Genomic DNA, 25,009 nt, shown 5'->3' on the forward strand with positions numbered 1-25,009 from the left:
AGCGTCAGTCATTTAGCCAATAAATGCTTATAAAATTCAAGTGAAACGCTTCCTAATTTAAGAGTGATTGCGCACAAATGTAAATGAAAGTCACGCTCGATACGATCTCATCTCGCGGCAGATCATTTGCGCCAAAGTCTCGTAGACTGGAAACATTAAGATAATGTATCATTTCTGTATATTATCGAGCGTTTTCATTTCCGCGGAGGAAATAAAAAACCGGCGTCTGGATGTGTCTTTGCCGGATTGATTTCTAAAATTGAGTGATTAAGATCAATTTACCGTTTATAATGCTTTTTATGACGATAGGCGAAGTTTTGCTTGACTTAATTGTCGCGATTTTTAGTTATTACAATGTAAATTATATTCTATTACATAGAATTTAAGAACGATAAATGGGCAGAATGGTATCCTAAGCATGGCCAGAGGGAAGTAGAAAGGCAAGTGAAACGTTGGGAGGACATTTCCAAGAAGGTCGTCTGAATGGAATAGCGAGGCGAGGGACAGAGAACAGTGGATATCGATGGGGGAGGCCTATGTAGAAGGACAAATAAATAAATAAATATACTTAAACAATACACATCACTAACTAGCCCCAAAGTAAGCATACAGAGTAGCTTGTGTTATGGGTGCTAAGATAGTTGATATTATAATATTAATATACAATTATATACTACATATAAATACTTATATAATGTATAAATACACACAGACACTGGAAAACACCCATGCTCATCACACAAATATTTTCCAGTTGTGGGAATCGAACCCACGGCCGTGGATGCAGAAAGCAGGGTCACTACCCACTGCGCCACGCGGCCGTCGAAGCAAGCTGCTAATTAACTATTAAATATGTAAATGTTATCAATCAGCAGTACTAATTATAGGTTTATTTTATTACTGCTGACTTAATGATTGTGGAAGAGCCGTGGCCAGTGAATATGACCTCTGCCTCCGATTTCGTATGGATTTTAAGAAATTAAATATCACGTGTCTCAAACGGTAAAGGAAAACATCGTGAGGAGTACTACATACCTGATAATTTGCTCAATTCTCTACGTGTGTGGTGGACTAAGGCCTAACCCCTCTCATTGTTTGGGTTGATAATGATGAATGTTTGCGGCACCCAGGTGAACCTGCGCTCCATCGGCCGCAAGCGGTTCGCGCACCTGTCGGAGTCGCTGGACGAGATCCACGTGGACGCCAACGTGCCGTGGGGCGAGGACACGCTGTTCACGCTGGAGTTCCGCGCCGACGAGGGCGGCAAGTACGCGCTGCACACCTGCAACAACAAGTACCTCAGCGCCGGAGGAAAGGTCAGTGCCACTCCTGTCAGCCTTGTTGCACCATGACGTTGTAGTGTCTGTGGGCCTAGCAACGACATCTGTGAAGAGAAATAAACAAATGTCTCAGTCCCTTTTCTTTTGTTTTGCAATGAAAGAGGGCGATATTTCCGGTATCGCCGTTATTGGTTGACATTTGTCTATATCTCTTCTTGAGTTACGTCGTTTGGTCTATGGTAGGTATGCTGGTATGGTCTGGTATGCGTGTTATAGGCCTTTGTATTCATGGGATATCAAATATTCAAGTGCTAGAAAGAAAACATTGCGACTAATAAATGAATAAAACACCAAGTATTTTACTCATACATGCTTCTCTGAAGCACATTCATTTTGTATTAACTAGTTCACAAATGAATTAATATAATTAGAAGTAACACATTTATTTATAGTTTATTTTTACAAGCGATTACACTAAATGGACAGTGAAAATGTAGCAGACTTGACGGCACACTTGATCGTGTGTGACTTGCATAAAGCTACCTAACGTTATTTATGTGACGAGAATGTGGTCTTTACTCACCAAGTCTTTTCGCCGTTCTAACCCTATTCCTTAGGGTGCTTAAAAATCATTTAGTTAATGTGGCTTTTTTCACCTAAAGCATTATAAATTTATATAAATACTTAGTAATTATGTTTGTGACAGTTCATCCGATAATACCTGTTTGCAATATAGAAGAAGAGTACAAAAAGTGAAAATAAAGCTTCGCACTAACAATCAGCGCATACAGACGCACAAAGAGAACAACATGTAGTGACAGCAATTAGCGGCGCGCTGTGCCGACTGCGGGACAATGCTCGCACCTCGGCCGCGGCGTGCCACGTGGGAATCGATACGGCGCGTCGCACGTAAGGGAGCCCGTCGACGACCAAACTTTTCGACAAACGTGTGTGATCATGTGAAGCCTCTGTAAAACATTGCTTAATGAAAAAGTCAAGTTTGTCTATCAAAAATTACTTAATTGACAAGCAAGTTTTTCAAATATGTTTAATCGTTAAGGTGCTGCCTAACACTACATGACTAGTAGTAGTAGTAGTGACTCCACGGAAGGTTTGATATCTTCAATCATTGAAGGAACGTATTCTGAGTTATTCGTATGTGGATAAGCATCATCATGAGGTTGAAAAGCACATCACATGCTGATGTGCTTTTCAATCTCAGGCATACATTTGGAGTCTCAAGCATTTATATCCTCTGTATAATGGGATCATACTCGTAGGAATGCTGTAGGCCAACTTCTGTTTATTGTCCTTGTTTAGTGAATTTTAAGTAGGGTTAGTTTGCAGCGCTTTTTTGAAGCTTCAGATGCTTTCAGGTGCTAAATTTACATAAATTTGTCTGTCTCTGTCACTTAATATTTGTACACATTCGGCTGAATGGAGCGCTGTCTCAGCAAAGAGCTGCTGCAGCTGAGTAACTGTAGCGCTGATTTTGCAGGCATGACCTCAGGATGAGCTCACGGACCAATCGCGAATGCGTTTGCGGTTAAAATAATAATGATTGAAAAATAAAATGATATACGTATCTATCCTATCTTCTTGTGTTTCAATTAGTATACCGTGCCGTGTTATAGTATGCAATGCTAGCCGTGCTGTACGTGTGTTGGTCGCGATGTGCATGACATGCCGGCATGTGGGTGGGCAGCATTACACAGAGCTAACGTAGCGGTCCCCTCAGCTGCTGGACACGTGCACGGCGGAGTGCCTGTTCAGCGCGGAGTACCACGCGGGCGCGCTGGCGCTGCGGGACGGCGCGGGCGCGTACCTGGCGCCCATCGGCTCCAAGGCGGTGCTGAAGACGCGCTCCACGGCCGTGACGCGCGACGAGCTGTTCTCGCTGGAGGACAGCCTGCCGCAGGCCGCCTTCGTCGCCGCGCTCAACGAGAAGTACGTCTCCGTCAAACAAGGTCAGTGCACCCCTCGAGCGACAGTTCAACTAATACTTCTTTACGCTTCACTTGAGGAATAAGCTCGTAAAGTTAAGAAATTGTAATCGGGCGAGGCGAACGGACGTTGAGAGGGAAAGGTAAAAAAGTTTTACATCAGTCATGTGTAAAGCATACTTGTTTTTTTATACAAGATAGGTATGATGATCTTACCTGATGGTAAGCGTAGATATAGTCTAAGACACGCTTGCTTAGAAGATGTCTATTCACTTTTAGTTTAAAGATATCCAAGTTACAAGGAAATACAGATATAGAGAGTATTCTAAACCATAGCCGTGCGTATATGAGATAAGAAGACACAAAACGTTTCGTACGTGTCCTAGGGACTTCAACAGCATAGGGATGAAACCCCATTCGGTGTCTTGCGGCGCGATGGTAGAAATGGCAAGGAATGGGGGAGCTTCAGTATGCACAGTTTTTTTTACCTCATATGAAATTAAAATGTATGTAAGTATGTGAAATTATAAATACGTACAAAACTACATAAATTCGTGGTTCGATATGTACTTCGTAACAAAATAGACGCGTACAATACTGAGAATAGAGCACTAACAACAGCTAGACTAATAAAGTGCAATCAAGCCGAACGTTCCTCGAACTGATTACAATAACCGTACCCACAACATCTGCGGCCGGAATGAGCTGATTGCTGCTCCGGCATATACAGCCGACGGACAGGAATAAGAGATCATTGTTCTTTGAGATTTGCTACCTGAGCTGTAAAGGATTCGCGCAGTGCAGCGACTTTTCGTTTTTGCAAAATGACATGTTATTTCCCACTATAACTTTATAGTGATGCCACTTGATGTTAATTGAGTATTAAGGTCGTAGCTCATTAGAACCACCCGGGACCCGACCCGCACACTCGTAGTCGACAGATGACCACGGGTGGACGCCGCGTTGTCACCAGTGAACCTCGCGTGGTCAAGGAATTTCCGAGTAGTAGTTGCCAACAGCGAGCTATCATAGAGAGGTCCACTCGCAGTCCGCGCGTGGACACCTTGCGAGCAAGCGAGGCGATCCGGTGATGGTATGGAGTTGATGTAGTTAGCATGCCCATACAAATCCATACGAAGAATACTAACCACTAAAGGCGAGGTAATGCGGGTCTGATCCTGTGTTGCTCTAATAAGCTACGACTTTTAATATCTTTTGTTGATATAATCATGTATGCATAGATTTATAACACATAGATAGTGATTAGTGCCAGGATTCGTAAGCTATATTATGTGCCCCGAAATGGGAGCCCTTGACGCATCTTTACACTACGATAAGTACACTTGTGTGCATATCGGCGAGGGTAATTAGCTTAGCTCTTACACTTAGATGGCCACAGAAGTGGCTTACGTTTGGAGTGAAAAATTGTTACGTGTTGCTAGTCTATAGGTTATTAGTCTTAGCTTGTATGTAATAATGATGTGAGAAACATTCGCTTCTATCTTTCGTCAAGTTATCATATACTTTTTGCAACACTCCAACCATCTCTTCTTTGCCCTTACTCCCTTCTTGTGTCCTTCCATTAAGAATCGTACCTACCCCGAGATACATAAGTACCCTGCAGATCAAAGTGCATTACTAAGTCAAGACACTTGTTTGACCACGACACAATCGTAACAGAGTAAAAATAAAAAAATAGCAGACCAATCTCTTTAACTATAAACCAAGTAAAGTAACAAGAAAATAAACAAAATGTACAAAAACAAGACGGATAGCGTGGCTTTAATGCTCCCTTAATAATAGGTCTCAGTAACAATAGCAGCTGCGTGCAGTTAGAACTGAGCTATCTGTAGACTGCCAGACAGGAAGCCTGCCTGCCTGCCTGCGGTCAGATAAGGCTGCTGGTACACGCTCGGATTGTATTACCTTTCTGTTATCATCTATTGTTTTGTAGAAAATTGTCTACTTAATCAATCACAAGGATTGCCTGTTTTGTGATTGGATATAAAAGGTACCGTATCAGTTTGAGTAAGGCTTGTAAAAGTCTGAAATGTAGTAAAAATAAATAATTTTATCTCAAATTTGACTGATATTTTAGTGTATCCGTGGAAATAGACAATCTTTTTGCTTTCATATATTTGAAAAACAGTTCAATTTATTATAAAATTTGCTAGAAAAATTGTTGTGAAGTTTGTGACAGGATAAGTCTGTCGACTGTAACGAGTACATATTATTGCGTAAACAACACAATGTACCATTTCTGATGTCTACACTTAACTTTTGTTGGCGTATTAGCATGCCAGTGTTTATATGGAGGTTCCCAGGCATGAGGCAGCATGGGAACAGCGGCTCATGCGACGTCACGCGCCCGCCTGCTCGAGTGCGGTCGCGACCCGCGAACGAGCTTATAACATACACCGTATAGCGTCACGTACAACACAGCACACAAAACATACTAGACCGTACGTGCTCATACGTGTAGGAAAATAGATAAATAAAACTATATGTTTGCGGCAGTATTTTTAAATGTATATATGTATGTATTTTGTATGTACTATATTTTACATATTAATTCGTTAAAATAACGTAATCAATTTAAATTAAACTTAAAATTTAATTCAATGTTTTTATACTTTACTTGGATCATATTTTTGATCTATATTGCTAATTTTTTGTTGCAACCAAGGAGAAAACATCTAAAAATACGATAGCTGAATAAGAATTGAAAAAATTGGAAACCCATACTCAACTATATACCTTTAGATAGATAGATTAGGTAATAAATATTGTAAAATTTCGTTTCTAATCACACGATTACGTTTTAATTTTTTTATATAATTACCTGACTGCAGGAAGGATTATGTTTATTTTACGTTTTTTTTCTAAATTCCGACTCTTGACTCACAATTACGAGTAGTATAGTTACAGTTCAGTAGTATAAACTAATAATAATTAGATATTACGTGTGTTATTCTATATTTTGCATATTATAAAACTGCAGAGTTTGTTTGACCGCGCTAATCTCAGAAACTACTGCTTCAATGGGAAACTCATTAAGAAAAGCTCACGATCCCAAGCCACTATCCACCACACACCAACGAGACAGCTAACAATATGTTATCGATAGTGTACATCGTCGCTGCACGCGAGATCTCCGGACGGATTGCTGACAATACGTCAAACAATTTCCAAATTCCGCCGTCGGCTGTCGGCGCAGGAATTCCCGCAGAATGCGGCAAAAAACCGACCATTGTGCGGCTGCGGCCGGCGCGCGGCTTTCTAGCGTTTCTCTGCCTCGCTGCGCTCACTGACGCGTCGATACTCGATCAATCCAATATAAGCTTATAATTTAATCCAATAACAAAACTAGAGTAAATTCCGCGTGAAATTCACTTTTTATTGGGATAAAAAGAAGCTTATTTGTTGTCTCAATGTATAATCTAATTCCATTCCAAATCGCAGCCGAGTTTAGAAGATTTCGCGTAAAAGTGTAACCAACATCCATACAAACATGAGATGCTAAGTATGAACAGACCGTACGATTTAAATAAAGGAAGCATTTCTTTTCTTTTTAGTGACCATGTCCATCTTAAACGTCTATCAATTATGTAAAATCTCTTAAATTACTGATCATCTCCTGAACACGCAAATTCGTATACTCAATTACGACTCATCAAGCGTCTCCTTAATTAGTAGATAAATCTCTGTAATAAACCGAAGAATAAGCCACAGTTGTAGTAGTAGGGGATTAAACTACTTATAGTTGTTATTGTTAATTTCAATGATGTTAATTGATTAATTTATTGTTGTTATTGAGTCGACACATCAGCCCGCGACGTGTGAACAAGTCGCTGTAATTCAGCTAATTAATAAAAGATTAAGCCAATCCGAGTGTCGTGTTGTTTTCTCCTATTGAGATGTTATGTTTTTTGTGTGTAAATGTATTCCACGACACAACACTTAGCGCTGTTTATTGATGACTTTAACAAAGATATGAAATACGTATTCATTATTTTTAACTGACTTCTAAAAATGATGAGGTCAAGTACCTAATGTATGTTCACCGATTACAGGAAGACACCTGAACTGATTTGGATAGTTGTTTTTTGTTAGGTGAATGTAAAAAAGGCGTACCTAAATGCCGATGTACATATTAGCAAACGTCCGCGGTTTTTCCGCGTAGTTCTCATTCCAGTGGGGACATGGGGATAGCATAGCTTTCCATTGGTGGGCGACTTTTAGGCGTTAGGCGTAACAAATAAACTTTTCATCGCATTCGTAATATTAAAATTAGTAACGATTAGAATGTTAATTTACGTTTATTTATATTCTACCTACGTACGCTGACATTTATCGGAGACATGGTAACATAGATGACATATTTTCACAAGACTCTTGGCTGTTGCGGTAAGACAGGTGCGTTAGTCTAAAACTGAACTACCTAGCGTCAATAAAGCAGAAACATGTTTATTTTATTGGTGAGAGTTTTGGTAAATAACTTTGGACGCTCTTTCTGTAATACACTAATAAAAATCCTACTTTAGTTTACACATACAAAAACGTTTGTTTTGCTACTGTACTACTTCATACAACCATTGCAAAACAGTCTTCCCAAAATGTAATATCTCAACATTCAGTTATGAAATGTTAGTTCGACACAGATTATCTCCGTCGAAGTGATTGTTTTGTAAGGTGTTGTCAGGGCAGTAAAAACTTTGGATTAATAATCCAGCAAAATGTACACAACCTTTTCGAAGCGAAATGTTAACTATTAGATGATCGACATCACTGCGTTGCAACAAGCATACAAAAAACGGTAATTAACAAACTGACAAAAAGCCATTTTGTTATGAGGTAAAACAGTCTACTCATACAAGAGGTAAACAACTAACGATATATTGGCATTAGGCATTGTTACAATTATTTTCTTAAATTGAGACAAACGAGATATATCACATTTCTAAACAGGCAAGATGTGCTGTCTAGTGTATCTATTAGCATGTGTCGGCGTTGTCTGCACAGACACACTTATATACAGACAGTAGTATTGTGTCGCTCTTTATGCGCTGGCTTTTTGCTCTCAGCCTCTCGAGTCTCATCTCAGTGCTAGTAGCTGGATGTACACTACAAGTACACAGTGTTTAGTCTTTCTACGTTTCATTCACAATTCACATGATGTGCTAAAAGACGATTATGAATTACACGTCAATTCTTGGATATGCCGTCTCCGTATTTCTGTGATGTTGAAAACATCCTTTATGTATTGCATTTGTTTAGTTAATTTAGATATTATGCATGTAGAATTCGTTTCCAAATACGGAAACGCGTTAATGTATTCAATTGATTAACTTCATATGGGAGGTTAGTAACGTTTAGTAACGTAACACGTTACGGAGCTACTTTTTCTGGCTTCCCTTTCTCTCACGCAGGTTTAAGATATCACTTCTGTCGTACGTCCTTTCTTTTGTTCTACGTCTTCATAGCACAAGAGCAAATCCTTTGCAACTTTATATTGGTAGCAAGTTTTCATGCAATTTACACATACGTACAAGATTTAAAAAATTATAATTAGTAAGCGTAGATGGAAAATGAAGTTGTGAATGGAATGAAGTGGCGTTTAAAAAAAGTAAATAAAAAAGTAAAAAAAAGTGTGTGTCAGCTCAGACGCACGAATGGAGTTTATTCTTTCAGATCGACTGTCTAAATAGTGTATGTTGCCCCGCAGCATACACTATGTACGTCTCAATTACGCCTGAAAAGTGACAGGTGCGCCAACTCCAATAAACTCCAAAAACTTATTTCTGGCCAACTCTTATCAAATTAACAATTCTTGAATGTAAACTTTGACTCTTTTAAGTTACCTACATAAAATTTTCGATTATTGACAAGGATATGTCCATTGTCCAGTGCACTAGTTCCCGTAGCTGTCACTACAGTCGAGTGGTGTCGTTTCCAGGAGTGGACGTGACGGCCAACCAGGACGAGATCTCGTCGCACGAGACGTTCCAGCTGGAGTTCGACTGGGGCACCAAGCGCTGGTACATCCGCACCATGCAGGACCGCTACTGGACGCTGGAGACGGGCGGCGGCATCCAGGCCAGCGGGGATAACAAGTCAGTACTCACCTGCTGTGGGGAGGCCGAGCAACCCAGTTTCTATACTAACTCGCCCAAATAATACGATACAGAGCTGAAATTGGCCATAAATTAGGAAAATCATTAAGGAGAACTCCTGAGGACAATTTTCAAAGAAATCTGTATTTGCCTTATGAGTTAAATTTGTTGTTACAGGTAATTTGTATGCCTTTGACATAAAATGCATTTCATTATCTGTATCTAACTGTCACCAGTTTTAATAACTATTTGACACTAACTTGACACATTTCAAAATAGAACATTAAATAGTGTCAAATCCATATTTTACAACGACATCATTCATAGATTGACTTTGACATTGACAGCCCGCGTTTGCAAAGACAGCTGACAATCAGTGGCATACGCATCAAAGAGGATATAAATCACTACGATCAGCGTTTGCAAAGCTGGAACAGTGTGAAGTTAATGAAATCCACAAATTTTCCTTGTTGGCGAATATTATTTCAGCTTAGTATTCTGGAGTAATCCAGTAAAATATACAAGATTTTTAAGTACATTTTTCATTACTGCATCGTTCTGAAAAGTGTGCCCATCTCCTTTGCCGTTAAGGCGCTTGTTCGAAAAATCGCACGAAATGCGCAACGGCACATACTTCTAACGTAATTAAATGAAAAAATCATGTTTTTGTTACCTTACATTCAATGTAATATTTTACATTATGAAAAGTATAAACATAATATACGCAGAAATAATTAATTGTAGTTTTGTGCTATTTAATATGGAGTGTTATTGAGCGATCCGCGGCAGCGCCGCAAAAATGCCCCTTTAAATCCCTGTAGCTGCGAAAGTAACGATCGCAGATGTCCTGTTACAAACAAACATACAGTTGATGAGTGTACCCGTCGGTGCCCAGGTCGTCCAACGCGCTGTTCGAGCTGGAGTGGCAGGGCGACGGCGCGGTGGCGTTCCGCGCCAACAACGGCAAGTACCTCATGACCAAGCGCTCGGGCCACCTGTACGCCAACGCCGACGCCATCGACGACAACTGCAAGTACTACTTCTACCTCATCAACAGGTAACTACAATTTTACTTTTTCTTTGACAATGATGATCCTTTTTTTTAACGTGGGGAAATCCTCATGGATACCTTCTCGCCACGGGGAGGCAAGAAGGTTATGTCAGACTTCAACAGACTAAAATCCCACGGTGTTCCGACTCGCTGCCTGAGGACTGAGCCACGGGAACATTTCGTAAACTACCGCAACCGACGATGATGGTCCCTAGGATAAAGCGACCTTCAGCATGTTGGTTGTTCGATGAAAAGTTTTTTATGTAAAATTAAATTGTCTTTGTTTAAAAATCTTTTCATCCAATGACCAGTTCGGTGAAGGTCGCTACTCGCTATATACAGCTCGTGCTGATTAACTTGACACCCGGCTCGAATGATGTCTGTACTGTGATTGGTAGCCAAATGTACAGTTAATGCACACGAGTTATACTATAGTTTACACTAATATTATAAAGATTTGTCTGTTTGAGATTAATTGAGGTGAAAGTGAAACCGCGTGATCGGAATCTCGAAAACTATTAAACGTACAAAACACTTTCAAACAAAAGTTGTGGTGAATTGTAACTTACTACAATATTGATATTAAATACAAATAGCGAAAATCCATAAAATGAGAATTTCCAACAGATCCATTTTTGTGACCTTTGCCCTCAAATTTTAATAGACACGGACACCGAGACAAATTTTGTGAATGTCTAAATATAAGTTAATTAATTAATTAGCTGGGCATCTCAAACTCCGAGATTGTTATCGAATTGTAACTAAGTTCACTGGATCATGGACTAAAATGCAATACTCCTTTTCTTTTTTCTAAGCTTCATACTCTCTCCTAAAGAAAAACTCGACACGACACTCGTGAATAGAAAAACATGTCATCTCAAATCTCGTTGCTAGTTCGGCATCAGCGTCTCAAAACTCTGTCAGATCACACGCGGGCTTCGATCATCTGCCCTCATGTGACTTATGTATCCTATTTTTGCGCGGAATGTCCTGGCGCAGTGAGGACAAGTTAGGGTACCGTCCACATAATTATATTGGAGCGTGGTTTGGCCTTAAGGTACTCACGATGATTGTCCCGATCCCACCTCCACCTATCTGCAAAACCAATGTTACTCCGCTGAAGTCGACCAATGGCGGCCGAACCGCTAATATCGCTCTCTTACGTCTCAACGCAACGAATGAGAAAAATGTCCAATTCGATGCTATTGGTCATTTTGTCTTCACGAGATATTATGTAGTTCATGCATGCTAGGCCTCCGTTCAAATAGGCCTCCTAGCCCGTTCAAATAGGCTGATAATAATGTTGATGATAAAGCGTAAACGTTCTCCCGCAGGCCGATCCTCGTGCTGAAGTGTGACCAGGGCTTCGTGGGCCCCAAGGGCGTGCGCCTGGAGTGCAACAAGGCCAACTACGAGACCATCCAGGTCATCCGCGGGCCCAAGGGCGCCGTCTACTTCAAGGGTGAGCGCCTCACTGTACTCGTCTCTGTAGACTGCCACCAGCCTGTGTCGGCCAGACCTTGGGCATTTTATAAAAGATAATTTGTCAGTCCATGCAGCATTAGAAGCATGCTGGTTTTAGGATATAGCAGGTTTTAAAGATCCAGACGTTAGTTTTTTAATATATGTATGTATATGTTTCCGAAATCCCATTCGCCAGCTACAAAACTTCGTAGCAATTTAAAGAATAACAATTAGAGTAGCCATAAGTGATCGGTCTCATCACCGAGGGGTGCTGGTTCGATCCCCGCCCCGTTAGAATATAATCATACCCACTACCCCTAATACAGTCTGTTGGAGGGTAACGGGAATATTGATCATAATTAAAAGATGTAACAAAGTCTTTTTTTAAAAAGTAAAAATATTTAAGGTTGTCACTTAGCTATAGATGGTTCAACCGTTATAAATAAAGTACCTACTTAACTTCCTAAAGAACACGAAAATCTGCTCATATTAGTCTCATTATGTCCCTCAAAATTCAAAATTCAAAATTCAAATTCAAAATTCATTTATTTCAAGTAGGCTCAGTTTACAAGCACTTTTGACACGTCAGTTGACTATTTGTAAAGATTCTACCACCGGTTCGGAAGGCAGGTTCTGCTGAGAAGATACCGGCAAGAAACTCAACAGTTGCTCTTTTGAAAAAGTCATACAGTATTACAATTTACATTTGATAACAATTAAATTACAATTTCTTATAGTTTTATTTCCTGTGTGAAGGTGGAAGCTGATCCAATGGCCTCCATGCACCTTTGTCGTTAAGGAACTCATCAATAGTGTAGTAACCTTGACTAAGTAAATGTTTTTTAACACATTGCTTAAAGCTATGCATTGGCAAGTCCATCACAGTCTTGGGGATCTTGTTATAGAAGAGTACACCCAAACCCACAAAAGATTTTTTAACTCTTTGGAGACGATATGCAGAAATAACTAACTTATGCCCGTGTCTAGTAAGACGTGGGTTTAGATCTCCTTTTCGTTTGTACAAATTAATATTTTGTCTCACATAAACTATACTGTTATATATATACTGACAGGCTACTGTTAAAATGCCTATTTCTTTAAACTTTTGACGAAGGGACTCGCGTGATTTTAGTTGATATATTGCTCGAATTGCTCTTTTTTGAAGTACAAATATAGAATGTATATCAGCAGCCTTGCCCCACAACAAAATACCGTAAGACATTACGCTGTGAAAGTACGCAAAATAAACAAGTCTAGCTGTATCAACATCAGTAAACTGTCTTATTTTTCTCACTGCAAAAGCAGCTGAGCTGAGTTTACCTGACAGTTTTTCTATATGAGCACCCCACTGAAGTTTAGAATCCAAGGTCACTCCCAGGAAAACTGTGGAATTCTCTATTTCTAGTGTTTCACCATTGATCATTATAGACTTATCTAATTTTATAACATTTGGTAATGAAAACTCAATACATTTAGTTTTCTTTGCATTTAAAAGTAAGTTGTTAACAGTGAACCAATGCGACACATGCGATATGGCACGGTTTACATCGTCGGAATTATCTTTACTTCTGTCACTCTTAAAAATTAGGGATGTGTCGTCAGCAAACAGTACTATCTCGCCTATGTCGCCTAATGTCCCGTGAGATTATGTAAGTCAAGTCCACAGTATATGAACGTACAGTACGGTAACGTTCGCCGTCCTCAGGTCAGAACGGCAAGTACTGGCACGCGGACAGCGAGGCGGTGTCGTGCGACAGCGACAGCCCGCAGCCCTTCCACCTGGAGCTGCGCGAGCCCACGCGCCTCGCCATCCGCGCCGCCGCGCCGCCGCTCTACCTCGCCGCCGCCAAGAACGGCAACTTCCGCCTCGCCTCGCCCGACCTCGCCGCCGCCACGCACTGGGAGTACTAGCCGCGACCACCTCGCACCTCCACTCGTTTGTCGTTTTATAACAATTAATACCAATAAAAAAGTGATGACATTTTGTCGATTTCAGTCGAGTACATGCGGCCTCGCTGCAGATACAGTTCAATATGATAATGCAAAACGATTTAATAACTGATATGAAAACTATCAAAGCCCTAAGTTTAATATGAATGGGGTAAGCTTAATGAAAAGTAATAAATCGACAATAAGTCATTGCATTCTTAATGTGATGTTTGTAGGGCCCTTTTTATACAACTTTAAAAAATAAAGGAGCCTTAGTATTTTTTTTTTCAATAGTCTGGCTGCATCATCTGGTATCGATCGCCTCGACCTGCTGCCACATACTGTGTTTGAAAAACTTTACAAAAACAATATAAATGAGTGCCAAACGTTTCATTAATTTTTAAAAACTTACACAAACTAACTCAGTTTCAATAGTGTTGTAAGACTAATGTACATTAAGATAACCGAACATTTGTATTTTTGATAAATCGATACCAGATTCAGATATTAATTAGAAGTTAATTAAATCATTTGAGTAAGCGGAGGTTGATAAATGTTATTTTTTACACAATTTAACTGTATAAAGAATAAGAACTCGAATGAATCCTCACAATACTCTTCCAAGTGCAAAATTAGCCAACATTCCGGCGTACAACTTAATTTGAATGTATTTTCTCAAGTTCTACATTTCCGTGCGCGCGTTTCCAGCTGACGCCATTTTGAATTAGAACAGCCATTTTATGAAAGACAAGATGGCGTCCGAACGACCCAAACAGCCGATTCCCGGTCGAATCTGCTGCACATGGTACTTAATACAAAACAGGAATGTTCGCAATGCAGGCAGCATTGTTTCACTACATTTCACGAGAAAAAAAATATAAAAATTGCCCGGCGTCTGCTGCGAGCGCGGCATTTAGTATGGTTAAGGTTATTTATCGCGCGACGGTGCGAATGTGATCGTATGAAATATCGCTTCTCTAATTATTATTATAATCATAGATTATTTTCATAATATCGGTAGATCTGCGGAAACGATTGCTTGATAAGAATTATTTTTATATTTTTTTCAGTGACTCGATTTATATATAAATAATTTATTTTCTAAAATATCGAAATTTAATTAAGGCATTATCGTAATATCGGAATTTTTCGAAGAATATTTATTGGATATCGTAGCGTCTAGTCGAAGAATTTGTGACAGTTTTGTGCGAATCCGACGTGGGCGAGTGAGCCGACGCCTTGAGACTGAAACCTACGTAATTTAAATGAACAGTAAATCATTGTACCGTAATTTAAGTTTTTAACTGGGCTTTTCGCAATACCAGACGTGCTTCATTCGTATCACTTCCATACAATGTATTTCATTCCTGTCACCGGACGAGTGACCGCAAGTTCTGTACGAGGCACGGAGTCTGGCTTAAGTAATGAATAAGCTAATTAAGTTAATGTAAGTTATATCGGTATAGGATTAAGCTGAGTTTACTGCGCTCCCAAAAACGGACGTCCATTCCAAGATTTTAAACTTAGACGAGATTTTTTACAATTTTTACTGTTATACATCTGGTGCATGTCGCCTGTCGGCGCGCAGTGCTGCTGGTCCTCATGTGTGTACGATAACGTCTTTGTAAACTATTAATTAATAAATTATAATCATATTGTAAAAACAGGCTTTTACTTGAACTACTCCCTTTGTACCATCAACTATAACCCGACACAGTCAAGGGTTCCAAATAACACATGACGGTTTAATAAAAAACTGATTAACCAAATTGTAAATCGACACCAGCGTGAACCACGTTATACTTTTTCCAGTAGCAAAGAGTGAAATGTGCCTCTTTACTTCTATGAATTTTAAGCTTGATAAAATTACGATAAGGCTTGATTGGGATCTGATAAAACAAGGACTTCGAATTTCACTCAATCTAGAATTATTCGTTCTAAGATTAACTCAATTATTTGAGCCTCAATAGCTCAATGGTAAGAACGGTCAGACTCATCAGAGAGGTGGTTCGATCCCCGCTCGTTAGTCTATTGTCGTACCCACTTCTAATACAGTCTTTCCCCGACTAGTTGGAGGGGAATATGAGAATGGGAATATTGGTCACAGTGTACAAATCTTTAAAAATTCATTTCTCAGGGTCAGGGAGGGACCACGTCACTGCTTAGCCTTACGTACCTTTACCTACTTAAACCCTAAACGCACACGTTGTCGATCCTAAATTCATAATAATTGGGAATAAAATATAGAATGTTACGTAAATGTATAACTTTGTGAGGTTTATGATCACTGGATCTACTAAACCGATTTTGAAAATTCCTTTACCAAAAGTTAGCTACGTTATTTTAGAATGCCATAGGCTATATATTACCCCAATACAACCACAGGAACGTGAAGTACGCGGGTGAAACCGCGGGGCGGCTGATAGTGTTCTATAATGTAGCACTAAAATATTTCAGATAATTCCGTAGAGAATAATATAACCCCGCTGGGAAATATTTTACAACACTGCGCAACTATACGCCTCGTGTTCAGAGCGGAGTCTGCGATTTAATTTGACTTGGGATTAAAAATGGTAAATGGAGGAAGTAAGAAATGAAAACTCTTTTTGAAAAACTTATACATTTTAATTAAATAGTTACATTAATCTTTACAGTTTCTCCCTAGCTAAGTGACAATTGGATTAGCATCGACGCATTTTATTGGTCAAAAAATTTTATATATTAAAAATAATTTATCTACAAATAATTGATTAACAAATTGAATAAGCATCGAATCGACTGAAAATAAAATAAACAAAAAACGTAAATAGTCAGATGTGTTCGCCAGTTTACAATTTAATAATATAATAATGATTTAATGAATAGCACACGTACATTGTAAACGTAACTTTTACTCTGGCAACCCACTGACTGAACTTATTTCAGTATATGGCAACACTAACACTTTTGAAGCTGCCATAATACCAATTTGAATACATAATAAATAACTGATCTGACTGAAGACGCGTCATAAAAGTGTTTTATTATAAAATAGCTATTCTATAAAAAGAACACATTGTAAACCAATAAATTAATATTTTAATTTAATAACAACAGCTTGCCTACAATTGTTAGTGTTGCCATAACTTAACTAATAAATGAGGATAATTAAATTATTATCAATGTACCATCTACACATATAAAATGGAATATTTTGTACGCAACACACACTCACAAACTTATTAAAAGCGCGTATCTGTCGTCTAGCATGATTAAATCGTCTACAGACGCGCCAACTTCAGCATGTAGCGATTAACTCTGGCAACAATTGGTACGAGTAAGTAGACATTTTCTCACCGAAGTTCGGACTACTTTAGCATTTTCGTCGAGTAGCGTACTAAACTACTTGCTACCGCCCAAAAATCGTTCGCACTCGACTTAAATACTAAAGCAGTCCGAAATAGGCATAAGAGTTGTAGTTCTGCCGCAAGTTGGTGCGTTTGCGGATTGTATACATCAAGAGGTCGCCTGCCGTATCACAAATTTGCATATACACATAATTTACGATCATGCAATCGATAAAAAATTCTAAAAAAGTTATACATAGATACCTAATAATTGCTTTTTGAAATATTTTCATGTAACATGAGTTTGCCGAAAAGGAAATCGTGCATCAAATATAATATAATAGATGAAAAATATACTTATAATTATTAGCTACGATGATTTTACGAATAAACTAGAAATGGATTTTGAAAATCATGAGCCTAGAGGTGGTGGGAAATTTTAAACAAGTGCTTGATAATATATCCATAATGTGATTTTTTGCAATATAAAAAGTTAAAAACAACGTTGTGTTTTTTTATACAGATTACAGAGCTTACTTTCATTTCATAGGCTTTGGTTCAGGGTTTGTTTTATTACTAATACAAATATTAGTATAATCGCTAGAGTAATTTTACAACTTACCTTTTATACACACAGTTGTAATAGAGTACACATTTATAACTCTGTTACAGGAAGCTTGGATATAATCAAAAAATAATAAAAAACAAAATCTACAAATCGTAGAACCTTAAATTCCGGTAGTGAATTAAATGCTATAACCGTAAATTCAACCAATAATTGTATCAAGCACCTGTTGAAAATCTTCCACAACCTCTCGGAGTGTACGCATGAATTATACAAATACTGGGGCATTGACTATCAAACTATCTACTCTGACACTCAACAATCACACTTATCATGAACGAATTAAGGTTTATATTGCTTTTATATTGGTGTCGACCGTTGAGTCAAGGCAAGTTCGTTTCTACAATGGACCGTTCGCTTGTTGTGAGCAGATCAAATGTGTTTAGTTTAAATACTTTACATGCATGTGCATGTTAATGTACTAATTATTGCCTTGTTTGTGTGTAAACAACAATAAAGATTTTTTGAAATTGAACATTAAGAAGGAACTGTTGGAAGGCGTTTTATAATAAAAAAGATAATAAATGCTAAAATAGCTAACACTTTCATGTTTATTGGTAAAAATGGTTATTATTAAACCGTTTTGATTTTGTCTCGCATCGCTCAACATACCAATGATGCTATATCGTTCGCATAATCTATTTACCACAAAAGTGAATATATAAAACTTCAATGAGATATGATTGTTAGAATTAATCATGCGTTTTATGTTCAGTTCTACTTTCATTCATTTATTTTTAGTAGTATTTATTCATAACAAAAGAAGTCTATTACCACACGCCATATATAAATAAAACGTGCCAAAACAAAACAAATAGTAAAACTATTCCATCTGCTCACAACATACTCTTGTATTGACTGAATTGAAGGTAACGAGATACTACATTATTATACATGTTTGTGACCTTCATATACTTATAGATATTAGATATTGATTGAAATAGATTGCCAATAAGAATATAATCAATACATTTAAATAAAATGGAAGTGTCAGTCTGTGATTTTAAAAACCTCACTCAAGGTATAATATAGTTATTTAAAATAGACTAAGTCATAAACGATGGAACGAGCTTTGCTCTGAGTATCTCTGCGTGATCGAATCAGAAACGAGAAGATCCGCAGACGAACCAAAGTCACCGACATCGCTCAACGAGTCGCGAAGCTGAAGTGGCAATGGGCGGGGCACATAGTTCGAACAGCCGATGGCGACCCTGCACCAGAAAGCAGTGTTAGCCGACCCCCCACCAGGTGGACTGACGACATCAAGCGAGTCGCAGGGATTCGCTGGATGCAGGTGCCTCAGTATCGTGATGTTTGGAAATCCCTACAAAAGGTCTATGTCGTGCAGTGGACGTCCATCATGAAGACATAAACAATCTTTGTTTGTTTGTTTGGGTCAACCTCTGGACCGATTCCAATGAGACTTTCACTGGAAAGTAGAGGACCTGTATCTTTCAGTCTAAGCCCTTAAACTGAGCTGAGAATTTGTGAAAAGTTGTATTAGACGCGGATTGTCATCTGTCACCTCTAATTCGGTCAATAAACGAGTGCTGGCGCCCAGGGCGCAGGGCGCAGGGCGCAGGGCGCAGGGCGCAGGGCGCAGGGCGCAGGGCGGTACTACTTGTTGTGTACGACTTATCATATAATACACAGAAACATTCACCTGCGGGGCTGGCAGCGTGTAGCGGGGACTGCGAGATGTAACAACTTTGCCCTCATTTCATCATATATAAGTGCTGAATCGATAGTATATTGTTTATTATATATTCAATAAACACGAAATTAAATATTTATCATCATTATCATCAACCCATATTCGGTTCACTGCTAAACTCAAGCTTCCTCCCAGGGGTTAGGCCGATAGTTCACCACGCTGGCCCAATGCGGATTGGCAGACTTCACACACGCAGACAATTAAGAAAATTCTCTGGTATGCAGGTTTCCTCACGATGTTTTCCTTCACCGTTTGAGACACGTGATATTTATTTTCTCAAAATGCACACAACTGTAAAGTTGGAGGTGCACGCCCCGGACCGAATCGGAGGCAGAGGTCATATGGCTATCACGGCTCGAAAATATTTATATGGTTGGTACTTTGTATTTGGGAAATTTTTACACAAGGTCTATGTCTTGCAGTGATGATGTTGTTGTTATTTATGCTATTTTTGTTAAGGATGACAGAGTTGTTGTATTTGTTGTTGTCTCGCCTGCCCCGCCAGCGGCTGCGCCCGCACACAGTAACACAAAGTCACCTAAGGCACGATTTGCACTCACAGCGCTGCCCGAGACTGTGGACCGGACGGACTGCCTCGGTGCAACTGTTATCTGCTAACTCTAAAGGTGGGTACAGATTGGTGCAATGCAACATGTAATGTAATATTCTGCCTTACATTGCATGTTCCCTGCTGCCTTGGACGTGTGGCGCGCGCGGTACGCGCATTGACTACGAATCAGTCGGCTCAGTCCTGCGCACACTGCGCGCCCCTTTGTGTTCGTACCAAAAACCGACAAACCTCGGATCGAACCGCGCACGAGTTGTAACGCTCGGAGCGTGCGCGACCCAGGCGCAGTTCGTGCGCGCGAGGCGTCCAAACCACGAGCATTCGTGATACATTGCAGCAATGTGGACGTCAAATTCTTGCATGGCATGTTGCATTACATGTTGCATTGCACCAATCTGTACCCACCTTAAGTCTCAACTATAAAGGCCATGGCCGAAATTTGTATGGAGCAATGCCCTAAAAAAATATTCATATGCATTTGTAGTACCCCATTTTAAAGCTTACGTGCTTTTGTTTACTACCTTTTTGGTTTTATGATCAGAGAAGTTTCAAAAGACACAAAATTATTAATTTTATTTATTGCTACAAAATTACTTGCAAATTAAACTAAAATTAGTTTAATTTAAAAGCAATTTTTAAAATTAACAATTATTGTCCTTTCTTTATTCGGCAAGAACATTATTATGAATCATCGTGATAAATAATAATTAGTTGACACTTTCGAAAATATAAACAAAAAAAACATTTAAATTTTTTACTTTCCTGTAAACCGTCTATTTTTGGTAATTTTCGAAAAGTAAACAAGTTCTCAAAATAAATAACAGTTGCACCGTGAAAGTCTTCAAGTATAACCTATTTAATTCCACTATACAGCCAATTTCACGTAAATTCGATCCTTGCGGCACATCCCTAACGCATGTAGTCTACGGCTTACAACGAACATTATATTTAGGCGATTGGTGTTATCGAGTTATATTAAAATACATGGTAGGGATGTACCCCCATGTCGATGTGACGCATATCTATGTTGCTAGTGTTGTCTGACTAAGATATTCTAACGCGTGCGTCCAGAAATAGTGAAGTAACGTCATTGATTCGCTGATCATTAGATGTGTACGGGCGTTCAAATAAATCTACAAATATCTTTGTTATTTTTACGTTTATGTTTATAGTTCATATATAGCTTCCTTATAACATGATATTTGAAAAATGTCACGTTATAAGGAAGCTAAAAATGTGTGAATTTTAATCTAATTACGATAAAAATATTTGTAGATTTTAAAATTTTGTTTTTACATATTAATTAGTTAATATTGACCATATTTACCCGAATGTCTCATAAAAATCAATTTATTTAAACCTATTCATCCTCCCCATTGTAGGTAATCACCACCACCAAACCATCAACTCGCAATGTGGCAGGTTTAAGGTCCAAATACTATCCTAAAGAGACTTGGCATGCTGTGGACCCTTTAAACTTTGATGATGATGATGATGAGGTACTCCACATATTTCCGCCCGCACGCCGCTACTCCTGTATGTACAATAAGACGAGTAGTCCGGGTTCCGTAGAACATTTTGTACGTCTGATTACTATCAAGTTCATTTTGCGTAGCTTCATCTCGGTGAGACAATCGACTTTTTTATTCACGAAAATTCTTGGTTCTGGTAGCTAACTGAGTTACCAGGAAATAAAAATTTGTGAGCGTCGAAACGATATAATGTACCACGCAGTTTGTAGGACAATGTGCCTGTTAAGTTGTATAAGTATTAATTAAGTAAAAAAAACCGGTTAGTAACAACTTTTAATAAGCTCTATTGATAGCATAGCGTTCCAACTTGTATCAATAACGCTATGCATAGCATAGCGTTATTGATACAAGTTGGAACGAGGGTAGTTAACCAAAACATGATAGTAATCAGTTGTAAAAAAATGTTCTACGGAACCCTGACTAGAGACGCACTCGCCTCACTGGCGCATATAAAACGTTCATTTACATTATGTATAAGAGTTACAGTTCTATCTGTCTATATCTTACATTAAATTTAAACCTATCACCGCATTATAGTTTTTTTTATAATAATTAGTTTTATTTATTAATTCACGCACATCGATACACCACTCGACTATTGATAAAGAGAATAGATTTAAAGGCAACTTCTGTCGTTTTTAACGCGTTCATTTTTGTTAGTAGTAGTCCAACGCGCGAAGAATATACAGATGTCAACCAATAGCGGCACATCGTAATATCGCTATCTCTTTCATTCCATTGGGACAGAAGGGATTGAAACTACTCCGCCTTGTCTATTGCTCTCCACGAGATATGTCGTTGGTCGCATGCTAGGTCTACTGGTGTAACTAAAATAATGAAAGGAAAATTCTATTTCGTTGCGATGGGACGAAAGAACGGGCGATATTTCGAGTTCGGCTACTTGTCGACTATATCTGTTTCTCTTTACAAGAGTATGAAGTGGTGCGCATGTAAAGCCTACAAATGATGGCCAAACACGACAGAACCTACCCTCACATACAATAAATATTGATTTAAGAATCAAGAAATTCATGTCAAAATACATTTAAAATGGTGGATATCCAGTTGCACTCAAATCTATAAACTAGCTCACTAAGACGGTTAGTCATTTTTATAATTAGCATTCAAACATACAGGTCACTTGATATGTTATTATTATTGCTGAGGAATAAAATAACTATAAATTTGTTTATATCACATATTTAATGCTCATTGCTTACTCATATCAGATTACCTCTGCACGTCAATTCTGATATACATTTTTAATTTTATCCTTTTTAGTCTTTGACCTCTTATAATAAAACGACGCACAATCATGTACAAAATTTCACTTAAAAACTGACCAATTTTGCTTTGACAGTTTTAGAATTATTGGTAAAAATATAATTTATACCTAAAGACCTTTAAATATAGTCCAATATTCAATAAAATCCCAAATTCAACCTTAAGGAGTTTAAGGTTGAATTTGCAAATGCGACTAATTGAATTGAGTGCCAAGAAGTTGTGTTTGGCACGTTTTGTGATCGCTGATTGTGAATCTACTTTATAATAGGAGATCGATGTTTTCAATAGTAAAAAGGAATATTTTTTATACCTTTTCATTCAGTTTATGGGTCTGTGCACAACTAAACATATACCAATTTTAAAATTTAATTCAATTTCATTAAATATAAAGAATAACAATCGCATAATATTATTATTATAATAAAGTTGTGAGAATAACTCTTACAGCTGATTTAATGCACTTAAGTTCGCCCCGTGGCTATTTCTTTTTGATGACAAGTCATCGCCGGACTGTTTTAGTATCGCAAATGTCAAGTTTCCACTAACGAAACACTGTTATTCATTATAAAATAATTATATTATTAAATACAATTTGTCAGAGTATGCCCAACCGATTTAGTTACATTGCAATAACAATTATATTCCAACAAATTCACTTGAGGTCAGTCGTCATAGTAAAATGGACCTTATTTGAACAGCATCAGTGCTCAAATTCGTCTACACGCGATCTCGATAAAACGGTTCTTAATTAAATGACGGACATTTGAGGTAACAAAGTTTAGAAATACCTATAACCACTTTTTAAAAATAGGTTTAATCAATCATACACAATGTACGACTTCGAAGCAGTGCGAATTTAAATGACGTTAGTATTTCGATAGCCGAAAGTCAATGCAAACCAAACACTGTAAAGGTACAAGCACATCAGAGCCTTCCGGCACACCAACACCGCTTCGTCTGGTGTAGAAAAATAATAATTAACAAAAAAACTTATCGAAAACTGATTGCAATGGCATTGACTTATGCAGTTAAATTCATTGTGTTCATTTTCAATTATTTGCATTAAATAAATATAAATTGTGTTCATTTATAATTTAGTTGTATATTCATTTAATTATTAATTAATGAGCCTCAATAGCTCAACGGTAAATGGCCCGAGCCCCTCTCCGTTGGTCTATTGACGTACCCACTCCTAATACAGTATTTGAATAATTACATTCAAAATCAATTCCGTAGCATCACCGGCACTGTAACAAAGTTGCGGGACGGCTCTAACGAGCTGTGACCTTAATAGCGACTTCAAGAACTATGTACTCATATTTTACGATTTAAACTGTCAATGTACGAAACATAGTCTAGACCAACAATCCGCGCAAAACGCAAAGCAAAGTTACGTCGCATCGCAGTATTGTGTTGTAGTATTTACACGGAGCGTGTAGTGTAGTAGTAGTGCTAGCGCGTGACGTCACAGCGAGCACGGGCCCGCTACGTCGGTGCGGGCGAGGCGGTGCGGGCGCGCCGCACTACCCACCATCTGGATGAATGGATAAAAAAATATATATTTATAAATATTACACAACAAAGTCTGTCTGTCTGTTCGCGATTAATAGGGTAGTTGACTCATATCATATCAAATTTAATATAGACAATATTAATTTCGTATAGTACATGGAATAAGGGTCCGAAATATATCGATATCAATTAATAAAAGTTAAGGATTTTTTATAAAACTTAATTTAACTCGTATTTTTTCAAATTGTACAAACGTCAAAAACGCTGTCCATTTTGTGACGTCACTAACACACTTGATGTACTAAACGTCGAACTAATTGTTAACTAATATTTTTGTCAGGCGTTTCGTTTGTGAGGGATTTGTTAAAGTGACGTCATGAAACAGTTGAAATACAGACTGTCACTGACAGGCGTATTGTCAAAATCATATTTAAAAACTACAATTTTCATGTAATCACGCCCCCAAAAAAGTATGATTTTTTTTTCAATCTAGTAGATCAACAATTTAAGAACATTTAAAAAAGTGTCAACTAACCTATTCGAAATGCATGCTTTATTCGCCAATAGAGAGAAAGATTAAGGAAATGAAAAGATGGTATAATTTATCAAGTTGTCAGCGTATTGAAGTATGACGAAATTAATATAATTGCTTGAAGAGTCGAAAAAAG

At 38.3% G+C, this 25,009-nt stretch overlaps 2 protein-coding genes across 2 annotated transcripts in view; one reads left to right on the forward strand and one right to left on the reverse strand.

The window, feature by feature from the left end:
• The window catches only part of LOC112051465 (protein singed), a gene marked incomplete in the record, with an annotated part of 50,025 nt that extends 34,581 nt beyond the window's left edge, over positions 1-15,444 (forward strand). The window contains 6 exon segments of the mRNA XM_052884393.1: positions 1,131-1,316; positions 3,019-3,247; positions 9,180-9,336; positions 10,232-10,393; positions 11,722-11,849; positions 13,557-15,444. Of these exon segments, the coding sequence (XP_052740353.1) occupies positions 1,131-1,316; positions 3,019-3,247; positions 9,180-9,336; positions 10,232-10,393; positions 11,722-11,849; positions 13,557-13,762 (1,068 nt within the window).
• Positions 15,445-16,383: 939 nt separating this feature from the next.
• Positions 16,384-25,009, reverse strand: part of LOC112051449 (epsin-1) — a 40,664-nt gene continuing 32,038 nt past the window's right edge. The window contains exon 12 of the mRNA XM_052884394.1: positions 16,384-24,363. The gene's annotated coding sequence lies outside the window, so the exon portion shown is untranslated. The remainder of the gene's footprint in view (positions 24,364-25,009) is intronic.

This window comes from Bicyclus anynana, chromosome 11, assembly GCF_947172395.1.
Source record: "Bicyclus anynana chromosome 11, ilBicAnyn1.1, whole genome shotgun sequence".
Classification (NCBI taxonomy): domain Eukaryota; kingdom Metazoa; phylum Arthropoda; class Insecta; order Lepidoptera; family Nymphalidae; genus Bicyclus; species Bicyclus anynana.